The 17,642-nt window shown below is 41.3% G+C and overlaps 1 protein-coding gene across 1 annotated transcript in view; it reads right to left on the reverse strand.

The window, feature by feature from the left end:
• Window positions 1-1,123: 1,123 nt before the first annotated feature.
• Window positions 1,124-17,642, reverse strand: part of sema3h (sema domain, immunoglobulin domain (Ig), short basic domain, secreted, (semaphorin) 3H) — a 145,604-nt gene continuing 129,085 nt past the window's right edge. Inside the window, exons 13-17 of the mRNA XM_052017396.1 lie at window positions 14,697-14,738; window positions 12,967-13,124; window positions 9,460-9,521; window positions 7,414-7,556; window positions 1,124-4,543 (exon numbers count right to left, since the gene is read on the reverse strand). Of these exons, the coding sequence (XP_051873356.1) occupies window positions 4,079-4,543; window positions 7,414-7,556; window positions 9,460-9,521; window positions 12,967-13,124; window positions 14,697-14,738 (870 nt within the window). The 3' untranslated portion in view covers window positions 1,124-4,078. The remainder of the gene's footprint in view (window positions 4,544-7,413; window positions 7,557-9,459; window positions 9,522-12,966; window positions 13,125-14,696; window positions 14,739-17,642) is intronic.

A 17,642-nucleotide genomic window follows, 5' to 3' on the forward strand; every position in this document is an offset into this window, starting at 1 on the left:
CCTGGGCTAAAGCCTCTGACTATCTACACAATCAATGCCTCTCATCATCTTATATACCTCTATCAGGTCCCCTCTCATCCTCCATTGCTCCAAGAAGAAAAGGCCAAGTTCCCTCAACCTGCTTTCATAAGGCATGCTCCACAATCCAGGCAGCATCCTTGTAAATCTCCTCTGCACCCTTTCTATGGCTTCCACATCTTTCTTGTAGTAAGGTGACCAGAACTGAGCACAGTATTCCAAGTGGGGTCCGACCAGGGTCCTATATAGATGCAACAATACCTCTCGGCTCCTAAATTCAATTCCCCGATTGATGAAGGACAATATACCATATGCCTTCTTAACCACAGAGTCAACCTGTGCAGCTGCTTTGAGTGTCCTATGGACTTGGACCCCAAGATCCCTCTGATCCTCCACACTGCCAAGAGTCCTACCATTAATACTGTACTCTGCCATCATATTTGACCTACCAAAATGAACCACTTCACATTTATCTGAGTTGAACTGCATCTGCCACTTCTCAGCCCAACTTTGTATCCTATCTATGTCCCGCTGTAACCTCTGACAGCCCTCTATACTATCCACAACACATCCAACCTTTGTGTCATCAGCAAACTTACTAACCCATCCCTCCACTTCCTCATCCAGATCGTTTATAAAAATCACAAAGAGTAAGGGTCCCAGAACAGACCCCTGAGGTACACGACTGGTCACCCACCTCCATGCAGAATACGACCCTTCAACAACCACTCTTTGCCTTCTGTGGGACAGCCAGTTCTGGATCCACATTGCAATGTCCCCTTGGATCCCATGCCTCCTTACTTTCTCAATAAGCATTGCATGGGGTACCTTATCAAATACCTCGCTGAAATCCAAATACACTACATCTACTGCTCTCCTTTCATCGATGTGTTTAGCCACGTCCTCAGAAAATCCTCACCCTCACATCCTCACCCCGACTCCAAACACTATTGAGGAGATTCTGAAGGAGGTAGACAACCCCCACTTCCCCAGTTCAATCACCCCCAGCCACATCTTCAATTAGGGCTGGCGAATGGGTATGGGAGTAGGGAAAGGGAGTGGAACAGAAATACTAAAGGCATAATAAGAAAAGCAAGCACACCATTCAATTTTATTTCAAAGCTGAGATGCAAGACACATCGCCATTATTAATAACACAAGTCATACACAAACTAAATATGTACATATCTCAAAGCAAAAAAAAACAAATGTACAGAAAAAAAATACAAATAAAATTAAATAATACTAACAAAAGCACGTAATACCTTCAGAACCCGGCAGCCAACACCTTTTGAGCCCTCATCCTTAACAATTTTCACAGAAATGCCACCCAGGTAATATGACTTAAATAGCTTTACATTTACACTTTGTAAATGAGGTCATATAGTAAGCTGAAGCTGTTCACTACATAAGTTAAATGGCCTCTGACCTAAGACCTATTAACATCTGAAAACTATAACAATGTTTCTGTAACCATTATCAGGTTGGATTAAGCCACAAATTCAAAAAGTAGAAAGCTAAGGACCTGCATAGAGTTGTTTAATTCTCACTAACTGGAAATTCTAACCAGATTGTAACTGAGTATTTTAAAATTGTTGCAAAGTAACTGAGAAATTAGCATTATTGGAATGTCAAGACAGCTCCCACGCCTTGCATCACTAGAGAGACCAGAGTAATGCAGCAATTAGTGCTGCTGCCTCCCAGACCCAGGGATCCTGGTTGATCCTCACCTCGGGTGCAGTCTTTGCAGAGTTTGCACATTCTTCCGGTGACTGTGTGGGTTTTCCCCAGGTACTCCAGATTCCTCCCAAATCCTGACAATGTTCAGAATTTGTTTTCATTGATTTATGTTCATTGACCACGTAAATTATCCTTAATGTAAGTTTATTGGAAAATATAATCAAAGGGAGTTAATTGGCATGTGTGAGGGAGAACAAGTTTCAGGGGTACAGGGAAATAAGGGGAGAGGTGTAGGATGTACAAGTATAAGAAAAGGATAGCAAGTATAAGCAAATTCCACTGCCTCCAAGCCACACTCCATTTCTGACCTGGGCATAATACCGTCATTCCTTCAAAATACCAGAATGCTATTTCTTCTGAAATTGAATGAATAAAAAAAGTCGTCAAAGCTTCAAACAGCCCAGCCCCCTGTTTTTTGTCAGTGCCATAAGTTCAAACTTGGACTTACGGGACACTCTGTCATCCACATGCAGTCATTTGGAGTTGATCCCAGCTCCAAACTGAGTCTATATAGCCCCTAACACCCAAAAGACACAATCATGGAGATGCTATGTCCCTCTCTGTCCCAACTTGTTTCAATGCATTCCATCCCTTGCTTCACATTCTCAAGTTCCCACAGCCTCAGGGCCCCCCCCACCCCCCATTTCTTATGCCTAACCATGCCTCTGCTTCTAGTCACTGGAATCTGTCAATAGGAATTTCATTCTAAATTCATAACTGTGAATAACAAATGGTGGTCAAATGGAAAGTCACCTACTCCAATGAAAGATAAGACCATAACTGGAAACACTAAGTGTTTGTCTCTCTGCAAATGCAGCCTGACCTGTTGAGTATTTCCAACATTTCCCGGTTTATTTCAGATTTCTGGCACCCATGCTACTTTGTTTTTGTATCAATACCATTTTGTATTGTGTTGCAATAAAATCAGGATGGGAATTAATAGTGCGGCGGGGTCAGGGAGAGGTGTGGGTTATAATATTGAATCAGGTAATTCAGCAACCAAAGATTTTGAACAATTCTTCAATTTAGGCTCCAGCAGATTTAATGACTGTGTCTCAAAATCTAGTGCAGTTAAAGCACAAACCCCAGGAAAGTACATTAAGATACATTGCTGGTGACTTTGCAAGTAATGAGACAGGTTGAACGTCTTGCCTGGAGCTCAGTCAAAAAAGGCATCCCCACAACTCCCCAATATAAACAACTAGAAGGGAGCCTCGTACTGTTTCGAAAATTATTTCCCATAAACAATCCAAATGGACTGATGGTAGATTCTATTGAGTCAGTCTAAATATTTTAAGAATGTCAATAAACAGTAATTATCAATATCTTGCATGCAAAAGAAATTATTTTTATCCCTGAATTAGCCAAACTGATTCTGGTTATTTTTAGAGGAACATTTAGTTTTTTTCATTACAACAATTCTCTTTACTACTTGTTTGGAGACAGGCCCACAGATCATAGGACCAACAATTTGCTGCTGCTGTCTTCATTGTGAGCTTTCATGACTAACATGGCAGAGACGTTATTATTGAACCTGATCCTGACTTTCACATTCACTCTATGCCACTTCTAACTGGGGATCTTTGGGCAGTGAATAGTTATCAGGTCAATTTTACCCAGTCTCGACCCTGCATTCCTGTGGTCAGTTACAATGCTTCCAACCATCACCACACATTGAGATCTGTTCACTCAGTGAAAACTAAGAATTGAACATACAGTATATGGGTCTGCATCCCATTGACTAAATCCAGTGAATCATGGGGAAAAACTTAACACCAAATTTGGGTTTTCATTCTTTACTTCTTCCACTACAATAGTCTTGAGTTAGAGGGCCCCTACATTGTATGGATTTTGACATAGTCAAGACACTTTCTCTGTTTGCATTTGAATAGTCACTTCCCAAATTTTACAACAGCTAAATATTTAGAATTGTGGTTTAAAGCTATTGGAATTGGCTCCCTTTAATGCAGTAGAAATGTTCTGTAGTATTCCTCATTGCCAATAAACTCTTTAGATCCTTAAACCCATGAGCAGATGACCAGCTTGTATGATATTTAAAGACCTTACATAAACTATTTATGTTTAGAAAGTACAGTCGGCTGGGAACTATCTTGTGTCAATCCATTTCAAACGTGGATTGGAAATCCCTCCCAGTTGCAGGAAAAAGAACAGATGGAGAACTATACATCCACCCTCAGCTAAAACCAGGTCAAAAATGGTGCTGCAAGCAAAGCCTTTAACTTATCAGAGTCCAAAGAACATTGGAATTGTTGAGCCTTCTTTTATTTTACGTTGGACAAATGTCTGTCAACCAACACTGCTAGGTACTGCGAGGTGATCGCTGTAACTTGGTGTGCTGTTTGTTCTTGTTCCTTCTGCCTCCTGCTGATGGTTTGCTTTTCCTGATGGGCTCCACACTGCGGTGCTTCTTGCCCGAACGTAATTTGTTCCGTTTCTTCTTGAAGTCTTTCTGCCAGACCTGCTCACAGTAGAAATCCATCTTGGATGGGTAATTGATAAGGGTCATGATGTTCTTGTACCAGGGCTGAACACCGTGACTGGGGCCCAGAAGAGACCGGTCTTTCATGGGGCCAGCTGAACGTCCATCACCTTCGTACAGATTTGCCAGCAGGTCAGCGGTAACCACATTGAGTCGCACTTTTGTCAGTGTCCAGCGCAAACCATGGTCCTCAATTTGGCAATGATAGACACCAGCATCCTGATGATCTATTTGGCGAATCAGCAAGCCTTGCTCAATTGGAATGATCCGGTCCCCAAAACTAACCTATAAACAAAGATTACATTAAACTCTAACAGTGTTAAACATCTCGTTCTTAAATATACATACTCATTGGACAGATAGAACAGATATGGTGGTTCTGTAAGGGATAGAGGTGGTGATAATTAAGTGCTGGATGTTTTTCAAATTCTTGTATATCAGGTTTCTTGTACATCATGTGCTGTTCTCTGGAAAGCAGCTTGCTGATAGAAGTTTATAAGATTATGAGCTGCATAGATAGATTAGACAGCCGGTATCTTTTTTCCCAGGGTTGAAATGTCTAATACTGGAGGACCTGCATTTAAGATGAGAGGGGAAAAGTTCAAAGGAGATGTGCAGGGCAGATTTTTACACAGAGTGATGGGTGCCTGGAATGCACTGTCAGGGGTGTTGGTGGAGACAGATACGATAGAGGTGTTTAAGAGGATCTTAGCTAGGCACATGGGTGTGCAGAGAATGGAGGGATATGGACCACATGCATACAGAAGGGAGTAGGTGTCGTTAGCTTATTTAGTTTGGCACAATATTGTGGGATAAAGGGCCTGTTCCTGTGCTGTACTGTTCTATGTTCTACGTTCCAGACATCTAGCAGTCAATTCCCACAACAGGAATAGAGTGGCATTCAAATGAAAACCCCCCGCAGACTCTAATCTAAAACAGAGGATGCTGGAAACACTCAGCAGGTCAGGCAACATCTGTGCGGAGAGAAACAGAGTTAACGTTCCAGGTTGATGACTTTTCATTAGAATTAATGGTGCAAAATCACCCTCCACACTATGAAGTTCTAATGGAATGTCACTGACCTGAAACTTTAGCTGTTTCTTTCTTCCTACATGCTGCCTGACCTACTGCAGAACTTCCAAAATATAATATTTTATTTTGGATTTCCAGCATGTGCAGTAACTACTGTGGGGTGTGTGTGTGTGTGTGTGTGTGTGTGTGTGTGTGTGTGTGTGTGTGTGTGTGTGTGTGTGTGTGTGTGTTTCGTGTTTCGCACATGCACAGGTATGTATGTATGTCTTTGTCTGCTAGTTTTGTCTGGCATTACATGAGCAGAGCCTGAACTGATTTGTGATTGGTGATTAGCTTATTATTGTTATATGTACCGAGATGCAGTGAAAAGCTTTTGTTTGCATACCATCCAGACAGATCATTTCCATGCATAAGTACATTGAGGTAGTACAAAACAAAAACAAAGCGGAATGCAGAATTATGTTTCAGTTACAGAGAAAATGCAGTGCAGGTAGCCAAATAAAGTGCAAGCGCTGCGACAGGGTAGATTGAGGGATTAAGAGTTCATCTTTATTGTATAAGAGGTCTGTTCAAGAGTCCAATAACAGTGGAGTAGAAGCTGTCCTGGTGGTACATGTTCTCAAGGTTCTGTACCTTCTGTTCGATGGGAGTGGGGAGAAGAGAGAATGACCAGGGTGGGAAGGGTCCTTGATTATTTTGCCTGCTTTCCTGAGGCAGCAGGAAGTGTAGACAGAGTTAATGGAGGGAAGGGTGGTTTTAGTGATAGTCAGGGCTGTGTTCACATGGTTGATGAGGTGATAATGGAATACGAGATATTGGAGTGGAATGTTGTGGTTGGGGCTATTCAGAGGTGCCTGAGGATTGGACAAGGCCATTTTTAGCTCTATTTTCTCCTTTTAAATCAGGCAGATAAACAGTTAAAATCTACCAGCAACTTAGCTACATGTCTAACAAGATCCTGCTGATGCCACTTTCTTTCTGGCACAGAAGTGTCCATCTTAAAGTACACATTTGGAGAAATTGGGGCGTTTTTGGATCTGGACTATAAATATTAACTCTGGCCTGAGCTGGGAGGGCAGATTGTGACCTTCCCAGCCGGAGAAGATGATCCCTGGGATAAATATGCTTGACTGGGAGGTGATGCAGTGAGGATTCACCAGATGAAGGAGTTGTTCCACAAGGATAGATTGAGCAGGATTAATCTATATTCACTGGAGTTTAGAAGAATAAGAGGTGATCTCATTATAACAACTAAATATCGAAGGTTCTGAGATGCTTTAGCAGGTACGTGTGGAGGGCTGTTTCTTTGGTAAGGTCTGGATTGGTGGGTATAGGTTGCAGGGTTGCCATTTCAGGCTGCAATGAGGAGAACATAGAACAGTACAGCACAGTACGGCCCACAATGTCTGAGCTGAACATGATGCCAAATTAAATTAATTCTCTTCTGTCTGTACATGATCCATATCCCTCCCTTCCCTGCATATTCATGTGTCTAATAGTCTCTTAAAAGCCACTATCGTATCTGCTTCCACCACTAACCCTGGCAGCCCGTTCCAGGCACCTACCATTCTGTGTGTGTATTTATTTAAAAAAAACTTGCCCCACACATCTCATTTAAACTTTCCCCCCTCTCACCTTAAATGCATGCAATCTATTATTTGACATTTCTACCCTGGAAAAAGATTCTGACTGTCTATGACTCATAATTTTAAATTTCTTTACTTTGGAACTCTCCGCTTTAAAGTGTTGCCCACTTTAAGTTACTTATCACACATTATCACAAAGATGTGATAAATAATCTACTTATCACACCTTTGAAAATTAATCACACATTTGATTAATTTTCAAAGGTGTGACGAGTAGATTATTGGACACTAAGAAACCAAAGGCTACTGAGATTAGACAGGAAAGCATTGACGTCAAAGCCTCTCCCATCAAACGATGGAAACTTACGTAGAAACTAAAAGGGAGCTAACACTAAGGAATCATCCAACTCTCACAATCTCACTCTGCTGCCTTTATGCTTCTGTTATGCCAAACAGGCACAGCAGATTTTCATTCCCCAATGAATGGTGTGTTAGTTACAAGAAAGACCATAATATAATGATAAAACAAATCTTTACCTCCTGCAGCAGCCCATTCTTTTCGGTTGGCTCCAGGAACCATGTGATTGTCGCAAGCCGAGATTTCGGAATGCATTCCAAGTACGTGCTGTTCCCCTCAACAACAAACAACACTTTTTCTTCAGTCCAAGTATACATGGCCCCTACAGTAAGCACATGGAATGGGAGATTGACGAGAGTCAGGCTAAAAGATGGGTGTGTAAGACGCTGGAATCTGGAGCAAGAACTAAACTACTGGAAGAACTCAGCTGGTCGAGCAGCAATTCTGCATCAGGATAGGGTCTCAACCCGGAACGTGGACCGTTGCCTCCACAAATTCTGCTCGACATTCTGAGTTTCTCAAGCAGTTTACTTTTGCTAAAATGTGGGTGTGTTGGCTAAATTACAAAATGTTCATTTCATATTTAATCATGCTTCAAAGATCACTTTGCACTGAGATTCTGATGCATGTCCTATGATGCACACAAACAGAATTTACTCTTGTGTTGTGACTTCCTTCTGGATTGAAGGGCATGAGAAGCTTCTCCCGTGTTATATCGTAGAGTCATACGGCACAGGAGAAGGCCCTTCTGCTCACCATGTCCATGCTGACCATTGTACTTATCATTACTAATTCCATGTGACCTGATTACAATTTTCATATGATCTAATTACCGCATCAACTATTGAGGACAATTTCAGTCAAATGTCTAGGTATCACTACAACTGCAACTTAAAGTGAAATGACAAATAATTGTGACAAAGTTTCATTCTATATACACTCTGACACAACAGTCAGTTAGTTTAAAACAAAAGTCCTGCACTTGACGATTGGAAGTTGTGAAGCCAAAGAGCTGCAGAGAAGGCAGCTTTCATCAAGCACCCACAAGAGGAGGAGGAGAAGCTGTGTTACACCATGTGGGAGTCTGTCCCATCGCTTAGTTTGAGATCCAAGAGCGGCAGTACTGGCTGTTGGTGAATTCAAATAATTGAAATTTGAAAGGAGCAACATCAACAGTGGGGAAAGGTTGAAGAATTTAGCAGCTGATCATCTTAAGATGATAGCTTGTTCTGAAGGCATTGCTGATAAATAGTGTGTATATTTCACCTCCACTTTCCTCAATTTCTAATGATTTCTCGAGGCTTCATCATGACCCTAGTTTTACGTATTGTTGGTCCTTAAGCTAGACTGGTGGAGGTTCCACCATTCCTTAGCCTGGAGAACCAAAGGTCAAAGCACAAAGATATGGAGTAAGCCATCTATGATTGAGATACCTAGAAATTTCTTCACCCAAGGAGTGTTGAACCAATGGAATTCTAACACAGAAGACATTTCAAGGCAGCTCATTAAATATGTTCACAAAGTAGTTTTATTCCCATTCTTATGGCTAAATAAGTCAAAGGATATGACAGGAAAGCAGAAATAGGGTACTGAATTTGGATGATCAACCATAATCCTAATGGATGGTGGTGCAGGCTCAACGGGCTGAACTCCTACTCCCATTTTCTACGTTCAGAGTCCACAACAGGTGCAAAAGCCTTCACCTTCGCAATCAGGCATAGTCTTCCCCGTCAAACTCCGATCTCAGAATTGGCACCACCTCAAACTGATTGCATACTTTATCATTTATAGTACTTTGCTAGCTGCAGAGGGATTGAACCGTTTTAAGCACCAAAATCCACCTACAATGAGGTTGCTTTAATAGCTGTGTTTATAGCTGGTCCTCTCTAAGTGCTTTCCATCTCTGCAGTTTTAATCTTTATTTTTCCGAACTTCTACAGCTGCTGTGGATTTTCAAGCCCCACCCTTTTCAATTCTACGCAGCCAACCATGTTGACATTTGGAGGCTGACATTTGCAGGCATAAGAGCTGTACTGAGCTCCTTTGTCTTCTGCGTTTGAGGAAAGCAATGCTGGAAAATTACTTGATTATTTGTCAGAAAGAAAACCTCTAAAGAATTCTAAATAAACCTCAAACAGCTTGACAGGCTGCTTCTTATGTGCAAGAGTTTCAATGATTGCACTCATGAATGGGCTGACCTCCTGGCTTTTTTTTGTGACACTTACCTCCCTGGTTGAAGCATTGGGTCAGAGGGTCTTCATTCAGAGTGACCTGGCGAGTGAGTCTTCTGCAAGCAAACATAGCAGCAAGGGGTCAGGTTCAACAGCAGGCTATTGAAGTCTCAATCCAAAGCACTGCCTTTTATCCTGTGTTTTACTTGAACAGTATCCAACAGCAAAGAATTCAGTTGGCTTGTGTCAATGGCCATATCTGTTGCCTCAGAGTGGTTTTTGAAAGCTGCCCAAACTATAGGACTTAATTTACAGATAGTCTCATTATGTGGGGAAATTACAGTGTAATAATTACATACAACAGAGGGCTTGGTGGTTTATATATAGATTTGATCCCTGGGAGGATTGTAGCCTGAAATTAAATAAAAGGTTCTGAATGTTTTATAACAATGAAGTATAAATATATAAAAGACTAAAAATGAACAATGGCTTTGAATCAGTACAAGGTACTTATAAAAAATTGGATATTGAGTGGCAGCACAGGCTGGAACATTTATTTCTGATTTATTCATTTTCAGGGTCTGTACATCTCCAGTAAGACCAGCATTTATTGTTGTCATCACCAAATGACAACCATTTCAAAGGTTTTTTTAAGGGTCAAAATCATTAGGAGAGGGATTTTGTGCTCAGCTAATGTCTAGCTTTGGCTGGTAGTTGAGATCAATTCAGGCATCACCAGTTGGCACATCTCATCACTGTTGTAAAAGGGTATAATCCTGTCTTGTACCTGCAGAGCAGTATCTAATTTGGAGTGCATTACATGACACTGATAAATAAGGGATTTAAAGACACATTGAAGTGTGGTGCCTGCATTAAAGGGTTAATAATTGCACTGCATTATGATAATTTGCAGTGAAAAACTGGTTTAATATAGCTGTGGTATTCACACAACTCTGGAGATGCTAGCCCATATTTTTAGTCACACAATACAGTGGCATCCTGGGTATGAGTCATGTAATACAATAAATACCATTTATTTGTAGTGAGACCAGCAGTTCTGCTGTGTGTTTGGTCTGTACTAATACATTCTGGATTTAGGCCAAGTTATTCAACTGTTCAAATTACCTGTGTGGTAAGATGCTGTCTTGACGTACTAGTGCTTTGTTATGCACCTGATATCATATGATGGCTTGTATGCAGTAAACTAACACATTTCTCTATTACCTCTGCTGAAAAAATATGTTTTCTTTTACCTGTGGGATCAAAACCAGCCAAGACTGAATGGAGTAATAAATTCAATAGAGAATTCAAGAGGAGCACTTCTACTCAGATGCTGGTTAGAATGAGGAACATTACCATAGTGAGTAGTTGAAATGGATATCATAGATCATCTGTGGTGTGGTGAGTGAGGGAGGAAAAATAAGAGGGGTAAAAGAAATAGAAGCCTATGCTAATAAGGTGAATTATAGACGGGTGCATGAGATCCATTTACAGCATAAGTAAATGGACCTTTTCAGCAAATAGCGTTTTTCTGTTGTGTGCATCCTATGTAATGTTATGGAAACATTCTGCTTTCTGTCTCCACCCAGTTCTTAATGAGAATGCGTCGAGCTACGTTTTCCTAATCTGGACCAAATGGAACTCACATTTGGACCAATCAGAACGCCTGGTATGCTAAATATATGAATACCATCCTGGACAGTGGAAAGGGAGTTTCAGACATTTGGGTTAACTCAAATTATTGGGCAATGAGAACATTCTCCATATAATCTGGAAATTCGTGCTACTAACCAATCTAGAAGTTCACATTGTGGTACAGTCCATTTTGTAGACTAGAACATAGAACAATACAGCACAGGAACAGACGCTTTGGCCCACAATGTAGTGCCGAACTAATTAAGTTAATAACACCTAATTAAGCTAATCCCTTCTGCCTGCACATGGTGCATATCCCTCCATTCTCTGCACATTCCATAAGACTATATTCATGTGCCTATCCAAGAGCCTCTTAAGTGCCTCTATCGTATCTGCTTCTACCAAAATCCCTGGCACAGCGCATTCCAGACACCCACCACTCTGTGCTTTTAAAGAAAAAACCTGCCCTGCACATCTCCTTTAAACCTTCCTCTTTCTCACCTTAAATGCATGTTCTCTAGTATTAGGCATTTCGATCTTGAGAAAAAGATACCGGCTGTCTACCCCATCTATGCCTCGGATTATTTTATAAATTTCTATCAGGTCTACCCTCAGTCTCTGCTGCTCCAGAGAAAACAACCCTAGTTTGTCTAACCTCTCCGTCTAGCACATGCCCTCTAATCCAGGCAGCATCCTAGTAAACCTCCTGCACCCTCTCCAAAGCCTCCACATCCTTCCTATAATGGGACAACCAGAATTGAATGCAACACTCCAGATGTGGCCTAACCAGAGTTTTATAAAGTTGCAACATAATTTCCTGAATCTTGAACTCAATGCCTCAACCAATAAAGGCAAGCATGCCATACAATTTATTTACCATCCTGTCAACTTGTGCAGCCACTTTCAGCCAGCTATGAACTTGGACCCCAAGATCCCTCTGTACATCAAGACTTTTAAAGGAACTGCCATTAACTGTGTTCTTTCCCTTTACATTTGATCTCCCAAAGTGTAACACCTCACACTTGGCCGGATTAAACTCTATCTGCCATTTCTCCACCCATATCTGCAACTGATCTATATTCCGCTGTATCCTTTGGCAACCTTCTACACTATCCACAACACCACCAATCTTTGTGTCATCAGCAAACTTACTAACCCACCCACCTACGTTTTCATCCAAGTCATTTTTATATATCACAAACAGTACAGATCCCTCCGGAGCACCACTAGTCACGGACCTCCAACCAGAATAAGATCCGTCGACCACTACTCTCTGTCTTCTATGGTCAAGCCAATTCTGAAGCCAAACTATCAAGTTACCGTGGATCCCAGATACCTTAATCTTTTGGATGAGCCTACCATGAGAGACCTTGTCGAATGCCTTACTAAAATCCATGTAGGCAACATCCACTACTCTACCTTCATCAATCACCTTCGTTACCTCTTCAAGAAACTCAATCGTTAGTAAGACATGACCTGCCTCACTAGGACTAGTGTCTGATTTCATAAGATGCTTAAATAAAATACCACTTTTGCAGTGGGAACTATATCATAAGAGTACAATTGTGACGGTGAACAGCTAAGATGGAATTGGATTTAACCTAATGCTCCTTTTAGACCACTGCTCAATAACCCTAGGGAAGGTGGAGTGGGGCAGGGAGCCACTCCAATGTGGGCCATTCTCAGGCTAATTGCTGAGAACTGTTCCTATAGGTGGGCAACTCCTGTCAATCCCAGGCCTTAAGAAATGGAGCCAGCTTATAAAAGGTGCTGGGAGTGACAGGTTTTTGCATCCTTCCAATGAGATCTGTGGTGTAACAGAAGTGGTAGCGCAGGACCTTTACAATGAATCTACACTCAAGTGTAATGAGGGAACAAACACTGCAAAATATTCAAGAAAACAGATTACTGAAGGGATGCACTGACCTGCGTGCACTGGGTAAGTAGGTACTGCAGGAGCTTCCATTCCAGGTGCAGTAAGGATCTCTTGCCAAGCAACATTCCGCACATCCTTTGCCGTACAAATCACACTGGTACAAGGAGACCTGGGCCAAGCCGCTCTTTGAACCTAGATACAACCACTGCTGCGGTAAAGACAAACACCAATTTGTGATTGATTTAAAGATTACATTCTTTTAGCTTTGTTCATAGAACAGAGGAGGATCCATTTGGCCTAAAAAGCCAGCATCAGCTCATGGGGGAGGCTCCAACTCCTGTCCACCTTACCCAGAATGATATTGTCTTTTGAAGTATGAATCCAATTGTGGGTTACTGCTGAAACCGCCTGCACCACCCTTTGGCAGTGCACTCAGATCACAAACTACTGCCTTTAATAAACATCCCACGATCGGTTAGAATACCCAGTGAACTCGCAGCTCCTTTTTGAATTTGGACTGCTTCACATCTATCAGAAAAAGTAGATGGGACCTTGTCTTAACGTGTCATTGAAAAAACAGTACAAAATATTTTTCCCATGTATGGGGTATCAAAAACAAGAGGGCAAATGTTTAAGGGAAGAGGAAGGAGCTTTGAGGGGATCTGAGGGATAATTTTTTTTGCAGGCAGTGGCTGATATCTGGATCTCACTGCCAGAGGAGGTGGTGGAATCAGATACAATTACTACATTTAAGGAGCATTTAGATAGATACTTAAATAGACAATACATAGAAGGATATGGTCCTAATGCAAGCGAATGGGATTAGTGTAGATAGGGAGAAAGATCGACATGACTGTGGTGGGCCAAAGGACCTGTTTCTAATGCTGTACCAACCTGATACCATGTCTATAATCCCTGGTAGTCCAATACTCTTTTAGGGAGGTGGGAGCCTAATTATTGTACTGATGTCCTGCTGTGCCTAGAACCCTCGATGCTTTGATCCAGAGGGTTGTCCACCCAATAAGGTGAGGTGGACCAGGATCAGTGGTTAGAAAAGTATAGACCAGGACACCCACAGTCATTTAACAAACCATCCAATGCACGCAAGCCCTGTGGGTGGTTTGGATTCTCAGGAGGAGTTAGTCCATTGAGAAAGAGAGGGGGAATGAGTCAATTACTGTTGTGACAACCACACAGGGAGTGATATATGGATTCTCAGCCCCATCTAAATATTTTTGCCTGGAAGACCCTCTCCAATTTCAGTTTGTGTTTCCCATTGTACACATCAGAGTTATTTAGCCTTTTCTTCATTCGTTGAGGTCCAAAGCAGGTATTGTTCTGGAAATTGACTTGCTCTCCTTTTACCTCGGAGAGATGCCATTTACTAAGATAATTACCCAGGTGGTTACTGCCGGGAAGACAGCAAAATACAATTCAGCCACAAGAATGAGAAGAAAGAGGTATCCATGACCCAGGAATATCTTTAGTTCCAGGAACTGTGGTTGTTTATTTTCTCTGTATTCCTGTATGGTGTCAGCATTCCTCAATATTGGGCAAAATTGTATAATGTTTCAGAAATGCTCTTTTGGAGACTGAATGAATAGGTGGTTGGTGGATTGTACTAATGGTAGGAAAAGAATATCTTCAAATGGTCTCTGACCTTATTCCAAGGAAAATAATTTTCAAATCTATCGTTCTAAACATTCTGATTTGTTTCAATCCCGATTTCATTATGCATTGCGGCAAATAAGCATCAAATATCCAGGATGTTTCTGCTTACCCGTTTCCTGGACAGTTTCATTGAAGTGATTGGTGATTTGTCCTGAAGAGAGATTAAATCGTATAAGGAGGCATCCATAATATTAACATGGAAAATATTATTCAGAATAGTTCTGCATTTTTTTTTACATAAAACTGAGAAGAAACAAAAGAGAAAGAACTTAAAAGAAAACACATTTATATATTTTCCAGCATCATGATCACATGTCTCTGAGAATTCATACAGAATAAATTGCACTCATGATGTTAATGCCAGAGCTATTTTAAACTTAGTAGTTCTACAAAGACAATGAAGTGAATTGGCATTTATGGTGTTAGTCTATGGCGCTGACATGTAGAGGGATATTGTTCAGGACCTTGGGAATTCTTTTGCCATAGGAACTTCAATAGCAACCTGAGCCATTTGGAGAAGCAGAGAGGGCTTTGGATTTTAATGTTTCATCTGAAGGACACAACTTCAAACAATACAATTGGCTAAATTCTGCTCTGGAATCTCAGCCTGGATTATGAGTTCAAATCCCGCATGATCCTTTGAAAAGCGGCAGCACGGTATCTCAAGTCTGCGAAGCATAGACATGGTTATAGAATCTTCCAAAAGCTCTCCAAAAAAGATTACAGTATTAAACTGTGTATTCTGTAACAATTTTGATATCAACTTCAAAATGCCCCGCCTACAACTGTTTACTTGGAACAAAATACAAAAGCAGAGAATTGGTTCCTATCAAAAAAGAAGATGGCTTCACTAAAAATAAAAACAGAAGATGTTGGAAATACTGAGCAGGTCAGGCAACATCTGTGGAGGGAGGAGTTTACACTTAAGGTCGATGACCTTACATCAGAGTTCTATTCTTCATTTCAAACTCTTGAGAGCCACAGTGATGCAGCTAGTACAACTGCTTCCTCACAGTACCAGAGACCCAGGTTCAGTCCTGACCTCAGATGCTGTCTGTGTGGAGTTTGCATGCTCTCCCTGTTACTGCATGAGTTTCCACTGGCTGCTCTGGTTTCCTCCCACATCCCAAAGACGTTTGGGTTGTTAGGTTCACTAGCCACTGTAAATTGCCCCTAGTGTACACACGAGTGGTAGAATCTTGGGATAGTTGTTGAGAATGTGGGGAGAATAAAAATAACAATGGGGATTAATGCAGGATTAGTGTGAACAAGTGTTTGATGGTCGGCATGGAATCGATGGGCCGAAGGGCCTGCTTCTGTGCTGCATCTCTCTGTGACATAAGTTATTATAGTGTTAGTCTCACAGGAGTAGTAATCCAAGAGGGCTGGACTATTCATCCAAAGTATTTGAGAATTTGGACATGTGTTTTTGAAAAAAGAATGAAATAAAATATTTGGTATCTGTTGAGTTATAAAAACCCAACTAGTTCATGAATGTCCTTTAAGAAAGAGAACCTGATCTCCTTATTCAGTCTGACACTACCGTCCCTCTGAAGTGTCCAGGTGAACCACTCACATCAGAACAATTGGAGAGGAGCAACAGGTACAGGTGTTGCCAAAATAAATTAACAAAAAATAACATTGTTTCTCCCTTGCTGGACAAAACATAATTTTTATTTTTGTTACCTCGGTCCATACACTCGGACCAAGGGACCTTTTACTCCTGACCCCACATAAGAAGGAATTTCACACTAAGGGCCCTTTTATATAGAAGGACAACTTTAAAGGCCCTGACAAGAAGGAAAATTAAGAGGCCCCAAAGAGTTTACGGAAAAGTATAGTAATTGGAGTAGATGAGATGATAAAGATGAATATTCCTCCTCTTTTATCCCTGATCAAAAAAGCAAACAAAACCTTGCATCATTACTCTAAGACAGTTCTCTGTGTTTCCTATAAATTAGATGGCTAGTCAGGTTATCCACGGCCTCTAATTAATGAAGCTGTGTCACAAATCATTAGATGGACAACTTGGGCAGTCACTCAAATCTTTTATTCTTATGAGTTCAGAAGATCACAGCATTAGAAAAAAGATTTTAAAATGCTATATTAGAAAAGATTTTTGATTAAAAATATGTCCTTTTTTTAATCTCCTGGCAAGAATACTTCAGCGGGCAGCATTCATGTAGGGTTTGGCTTGAGAATTTTGATACATCTCTTGCCAGAGTAGGCTCTGGAGAGCTAAAACCCATGGCAAGCACACTCGCATTTAGGGCTGCCTGACTGAAACTCATGAACATATAAATGATTTGCCAGGAAATGTTCATATTAGGTCCATACACAAATCAGAATTCCCTTTTCACAGCTGTTTTGAATTGAATCTCTATTTACTAAAATTCTTTGATACTTAGAACAATGAATCTGACTTTTTTCCAAGGGTCTACCCTGTCTGGTCTCCCTACACCTCACTCCACCCTGTCTGGGTCACCCTACCCACAAATTCCTCACACAGTCGCTGTCTCACCTTCCTCTTCGCCACCATATTTGGTCTGTCACTCTTCCACCCCACCTGGTCTTTGCTGACCTTTCTTCACCCTCCATGATCCCCCCCTCACCCTTCCTCATGATGTCTAAGTCACCCCCCGCTCTTCCTCACCATGTCTAGGTCTTCCCTCACCTTTCTTAACTTTGTGTGTCTCCTCTCACCCTGCCTGGTCACCTCTCACAACGTCTGTGTCTCCCTTCACCCTTTCTCACCCTGTCTGATCTTTCTTAACCCGTTTTCACCCTGCCTGCTCCCTCCCTTTCCTTACCATGTCTATCTCCTTTCACTCTTCAAATGAACAATGGATACAGTGTAAGGTCAACAGGTCTATTTTACACTGAAACTGTTGACTAATTTCAATCCATTTGTGTAACCAAGCCCATCAATATGCTTGCATACCCGTCACCTTTCAAACCCATTCTTCTTTCTCTCAGCATAACATAAGTGAACCAGTGTGCTGCGTTAGTGAACGAGATGTGGTTTGGTACTTTAAATAAAATGCAACTCTACATG

The sequence above is a fragment of the Pristis pectinata genome, chromosome 6 (genome assembly GCF_009764475.1).
Source record: "Pristis pectinata isolate sPriPec2 chromosome 6, sPriPec2.1.pri, whole genome shotgun sequence".
NCBI lineage: Eukaryota > Metazoa > Chordata > Chondrichthyes > Rhinopristiformes > Pristidae > Pristis > Pristis pectinata.